The following is a 5,972-nucleotide window of genomic DNA, read 5'->3' as shown; positions in this document are numbered from 1 at the left end:
AACTTGAAAATGCCTGTGGAACCCTAACTGGTTTGGCTCAGTGGATAGAGCGTCGGCCTGGGGACTCAAGAGTCCCAGGTTCGATTCTGGTCAAGGGCATGTACCTTGGCTGCAGGCACATCCCCAGTGAGGGGCGTGCAGGAGGCAGCTGATCGATGTTTCTCTCTCATTGATGTTTCTAGTTCTCTATCCCTCTCCCTTCCTCTCTGTAAAAAATCAATAAAATATTTTATTTAAAAAAAAAAAAGAAAACGCCTGTGGAATGTGCAGTCACTGTTGGTAAATGTACGGCTTTATTTTATGGAGAAAATAGTCTATGAAAACCGCATTCTTTTTACATTTACTAAAAGCAGAAATGTCATCGGCAGTAGTGATGCACTCACTGAGTTAATTTCCGTTCTCCTTCTCTTGCTCTGAAGGAAGCCATTAGGACTTGCTTCCCTCTCCGTTTCAGCGGGAGCTGGTCAAACCACTTTTCTGTTGTTTACAGGGGCTCTTAGCGTTGCTTTCTAAAGCGAGATTGGAAAGGCTGCCTCTTGCATATTTGTACCTACCATGTTAATGACACCAAAGTCCTTTGGTTTTCTCACAAAGACGTCATCTGAAATACACATTTCCTGTAAAAAGAACAAATTGCTAACATCGATTTTGTTGTTGTTGAGATAATGGATTCTGTGGGCCCGCGTTCAGGAAAGCCCCGTAGAGGACTGTAATGAGTTGTTTGGCCCTAAAAGCCTTGAGTTATAAAAAGAACTGATAGAATCTGTAATATGTATGCCTAGCACATTATCGGGCTGGAACGGGAGCTCATATCAGTGTGTTATGCCATCGATCAGCTAAATGACATGACAAGCTTGCAGTCCTCACTCACAGTGACCTGATGCCAGCAGCCGCTGACCTCTGCAGTGTTAGGCCCACAATGCCCACCTATGCCATCACCCACGGCTGCCCAGGCAGGCGGCTGGCAGACATCAGATCACTCTGTGAACCAGCCTGCTGCGTAGGGGACCTTGACAAGGCCTCCTGCTTCCCGGCCTGGCTCCACCAAGGATCCTTCCTCATCCTCCCTGAACTTCAGAGCCTTGTCACTCCTAAATGGCGAAGGTTTTGGTTTTTGTCTTTGTTCCCAAGTAAGGGGTGGGGTGGAGGCAGGAGAGAGGAATCCCAAGTGCAAACCAGAGGAAACAGGGAACGGGGCTGGTGGGGATACTAGACAGCAGCCTTTTTTGAAGGGTCAAATAGTAACTATTTTAGACTTTGGGGTCTGTTGCAACTACTCAGTTCTGCCATGGTGGCCCAGAAGCAGCTGTAGGTGAACGGGCTGTGTCCCAATTGACTTTCATTGCATTCAAATAGGCGGAGGGCCTTTGGCCGACTGGCCATGGTTTGCCATCCTGTGCACACTACCAAGTAACAAACCCCGAGTAGCTGGCCCTGAGGGAGTCTGGAAGAGAATCTTTGGAATACACTGAGCATCGAGCATTCCTTAGCAAATGCGTCATTTCCCAGAGGAACGGAGGGCAGCACTCATTGTGATGTTGAAAGTGGGTATCGAATACATCTTAGGTCTCATGTGTTTATTTCTTGGAAATTACCGACGAACGAAGAAAGCAGTGGTAGATTCTCAGCCTCTGTTATAAAGCAAAACCCAGCACCAATGACTAAGCAACGAGGGCTCGTGAGTGACCATTTTCCAGGGTACTGAGCAGGCGGGGGGAGCTCCGAGGCCAGGTGAAGGGGCCTGGGCTGGCCTCAGCCCGCTGCCCCTGTGCTGCCTGGCCCTGAGCCAGTTCGCAGCTTCAGAGAAGCCGAGTCAGACGTGCTTGGCCGTCATCGGCGTAGAACCGGACATATTCTGTTCGATTTTGACGATGAACTGTGATTTTAAATCCATAATGGAAATTTAAATGCCCATTGAATTGAATCAGCCTTGTTACCGTCACATGTAAAATGCCATGGATGTTTCCCACCCGGATTTAACAAGTGGTTCTTGTCTCCCCTGCCAGGTTGTTCCTGCTGCGGGACTGGTCTCCATATTAAAGAAGAGGAACGACGCCGTGGGCGACCACCCTGCCCAGATGCAGCAGAAGCCGCCCAAGCGGAGGGTGCGGTTCCAGGAGATAGACGATAACCTGGACCAGGGTGGGTACCGCTCAGCCCTGAGCCTGACACGGGGGCCCTCCCAGTGTTTGCCGAGAGTGAGTCAGTGCCCGATGGAAGGTGACGGGATTTGTAAAAGGAAATGTGGGCGCGGTTGTTTTATCTTCTAGAACAGCAGTTCTCAACCTGTGGGTCGAGACCCCTTTGGCGGTCGAACGACCCTTTCACAGGGGTCGCCTAAGACCATCCTGCATATCAGATATTTACATGACGATTCATAACAGTAGCAACATGACAGTGATGAAGTAGCAATGAAAATAATGTTATGGTTGGGTCACCACATGAGGAACTGTATTTAAGGGCCAGAAGGTTGAGAAACACTGTAGAAAGAAGCAGAGAACTGAGCTGTCATCGGTTCTTAAACGATTCCGAGGCAGTGTGTTTGCTCAAATCAGTGAACAGGTTGCAAAATTCAACTCCTGGCCTCCCGACCCCCCAGGCAGTGCTCGGTGTTCAGAGCTCATTTCCATTTCCTTGTTTGGGGTTTCGTTGGGTTTTAGTGAGTCTGCTATTTCTGTCCGCTTTTCAGCAGCAGTTACTTGTCCTATCTCATGTGTGTGGGAAACGTTTCTGGATTACAAGTTTATTCTCTTCGGTGATTTCTTGACTCCATAGAAGGAAGTGTCTCTTAAGGGCAGCAGTTTAACACTGTGCTATTGTTGGACTTTCCTCCTGGGCCACTAGTGACTAGGTAGTTGCTAGGGTTCCCTAAGGCAAATAAGAGTGAGTGGAAAGATAGCCAAAAACCTGTGTATATGCTTCTCCTGTTTATAAAATAACAGTGTGAGCGTGTAGATATACTTGCTAAGTATGGCATAAAGTGATGGAGGTTTCTAGATTTCTACAATTAGGAGCCTTGGAAATAATCTGTTCCCACCCCTCCTTTTAGCTCTGCACCTTGCTCGTAACTCTCACTTTCTCCTCCAGATAAAATGCGTAATTCTTGTTTGCTCTCATGGGCCCTGAAATGGTCCCGCTCACCAGAGGAACCCTGGGTTCAGAGCTCACAGTCCCGTTTCACTTCGTGGCCCTCTCATCTTAGACCAGCAGCCACATGTGCCTCTACACAGTGTTTCAACACATAGATAAAGCAAATACATGTTTCTAGGTAAACTATTTATATGACTAGGAAGGAAAATATGGAAAGATACATAGATTATTAACATAGATAAGGTGATAGTAGGGATTCATGCCAAAAGAAGAAAAGATGGTAAAAATACTGACCTGACAAAACACACACACACAAGACTGATATGATCTGTATTTGTATAAAATGTATTTGCATATCTGCTATCTATATAAAACCCTAATATGCAAATCAACCAAATGGTGGAATAACCCATCACTATGACGTGCACTGACCATCAGGGGGCAGAGACTCAACACAGGAGCTGCCTCCAGCCCACAGGCCCCGACCAGCAGTGGCAGCGGGGGGGCGGGGCTGGCGAGCAGGCAGCGCCAGGCCAACCAAAGCAGGTGCCAGTGGGGGCCCCCTGGTGACCCCGCCGGTTGCCCTGCAGATCAGCCCTGATCGCCAGCCAGGCCTAGGAACCCTACCCTTGCACAAATTTCGTGCACTGGGCCTCTAGTATACATATAAACTATTAAATCTATTTAACTACTAAAATCTATTAAACTATAAATTTGTAAATCACAGAACAATATGATAACATAATCCTATTTATGTAAAAATCCTGAAACCCTCTGTGTTTGATCTGGAAGGATACACACCAAAATCACCAGTGTTTGCCTCTGGGACAGGGGTGTGATTGGGTAAGAGAGAAAGGGAGGGTCTCTTAGACTTAGGTATTTGAATTTTCACAGGAAATAATATATCCACATATGACTGTAAAGCCCTCTCAATATAATTTGCTAATGATGAGAAAACTCAGACAGTAATGAAGAGTATAAGTTCTTTTTTCATTGGTTTCCCCCGAGTATTGATTGAAGTTTCTTATTATCCTTTTGAGACACATTCCCTATATGCATCTGCAAATGTGCTATATACACTGACATGTGTGCCTTTTTTTTTTTTAACACAGGTGGGTTCATTATGTACTATTATGTCACTTAATTTATTGATCTTGGACATCTTCCTATGAAAGAACATATTAATTTACTTCATACAATTGCATAGTATTCCATTATATGAATGTTCCATACTTTAACTGCTCCATTGTAACTGAAACGATTAGGCTCTCCTCAACTTTTTGTTGTTACAAACATGCCTGTAAATATGATACAGTGTGCTGTGCGGATTTGTAGGCTAATTCCTGGAAGTGATGTGCTGGGCTAAATGACCTGAGGCAGCCTGGTCTACACCTGTTGTCCCAGCATTGTCTTCAGTTAACATTCCTTTTCACTCTCAAAAGTGTCTCAATGTAGCCCTAGCTGGTTTGGCTCAGTGGATAGAGTGTCAGCCTGTGGACTGAAGGGTCCGGGGTTTGATTCTGGTTAAGGGCACATGCTCCGGTTGTGGGCTCGATTCCCAGTAGGGGGCATGCAGGAGGCAGTCGATCAATGATACTCTCTCATCAATGATACACCGTCATGCTGATTATAAAACTTTTTAGTCCTTTCTAAATATTTTTAAATTTTCCTTTAATAATGAATGATCATGAAGATGGCCTATATTTCCTCAATATAGAAAGACTGACATGGGCATTTTCATTAAAATCCAACCTGCCAGCCTGGCCTGCGTGGCTCAGTGGTTGAGCATGGACCCAGGAACCAGGAGGTCACTGTTTGATTTCCGGTCAGTGGGGGCGTGCAGGAGGCAGCCAATCAATGATTCTCTCTCATCATTGATGTTTCTGTCTCTCTCCCCTGTCCATCTCTGAAATCAATAAAAATATTTTTTAAACTGCCCGAGTTATTAAGCAAAATACAAAGAAATCACTGTATTAGCTAGAACTTCACGATTCCACTAAACAATAAGAATGAAATTGAGTATTAAGATGCGAGAGTGATCCCACCCAAAGTCGTTTTTTATTGTTTAATGCCAAATTGACGTTGCTTTAAGGTGGTCCCATGATGCGGGCGCCAAGATACTGTAATAGTGAGGCTATCATGTGTATCTAAACGATGCTGTGAGCACAGCAAAGAAGCACTGCCTTTCGCTTTCCTTCTCTGTTCATGGGAGTGATCACATTCATGGTGCAGGGGAGCTGCTTTCACACTGAGCGTGGACAGGCTGCGGGAGCGTGGACAGGCACAGGAGCGTGTCCTGTATGGCAACTAATCAGCAGGGCCCTGTAGAGCGGAGGCGCCTGGCTTGGCGTCCGTGCCTCTGTCCGAGAGGACTATTAGGAACACCTGTCTCTTAATCGGAGAAGGCCGTGGGCGCGCGGATTTCCCGTTCGTGCCACTGAACCTCCCTCTGTTCTGTTTGCAGATGAAGCTGGGAGTGGCTCCTGCATTTTGCTGGTCTTGCTGTGCGTCGCCACGGTTCTGCTCAGCGTGGGAGGAACCGCCCTGTACTGCGCGTTCGGGGACCTGGACTCACCCGTGTGCACGGACTTCGCCGACAACGTGGACTTCTACTACACGAAGCTGCTGCGGGGCGTGGCGGAGCTGAAGCACTGGGTCCGCCTCTCCTAGCGCAGCAGCGAGGGCCCGAGGGGAACTCACTCTCTAGGCGGCTCTGATTTGGGGGGTTGTGTACCGCGCCCCGCCCCGTGAGGAGCCGTGGACGTCAGCAACTGCAGCTTCAGCAGGCGGCCCAGGGGGACCTGCGCGTCGTGGGGCAGGAATGGCCTGGCCGTCCTCCTCGCGGCCGCCTCCGCGGGCTGCTGCGCTGCGTAAAGGGGAGT

The 5,972-nt window shown here is 47.7% G+C and overlaps 1 protein-coding gene across 1 annotated transcript; it reads left to right on the top strand.

The window, feature by feature from the left end:
- Nucleotides 1-1,940: 1,940 nt before the first annotated feature.
- Nucleotides 1,941-5,966, top strand: LOC102421659 (consortin-like). Its single transcript, XM_014450014.2, has 2 exons — nucleotides 1,941-2,142; nucleotides 5,555-5,966. The coding sequence occupies exons 1-2, from the start codon at nucleotides 1,956-1,958 to the stop codon at nucleotides 5,758-5,760; spliced, it is 393 nt and encodes a 130-aa protein (XP_014305500.1). The 5' UTR covers nucleotides 1,941-1,955; the 3' UTR covers nucleotides 5,761-5,966.
- The last annotated feature ends 6 nt before the right edge of the window (nucleotides 5,967-5,972 follow it).

Source organism: Myotis lucifugus, unplaced genomic scaffold, assembly GCF_000147115.1.
Source record: "Myotis lucifugus unplaced genomic scaffold, Myoluc2.0 scaffold_1649, whole genome shotgun sequence".
NCBI classification, from domain to species: Eukaryota; Metazoa; Chordata; class Mammalia; order Chiroptera; family Vespertilionidae; genus Myotis; species Myotis lucifugus.
The sequence above is the reverse complement of the archived record's forward strand: the minus strand, read 5'-3'. Positions and strand labels throughout refer to the sequence as shown.

Coding starts and splice junctions, on each gene's coding strand:
- LOC102421659 (XM_014450014.2), top strand. CDS start 1,956: ATGGATGTTTCCCACCCGGATTTAACAAGTGGTTCTTGTCTCCCCTGC. Junction 2,143..5,554: donor AGACGATAACCTGGACCAGG/GTGGGTACCGCT, acceptor TTCTGTTTGCAG/ATGAAGCTGGGAGTGGCTCC.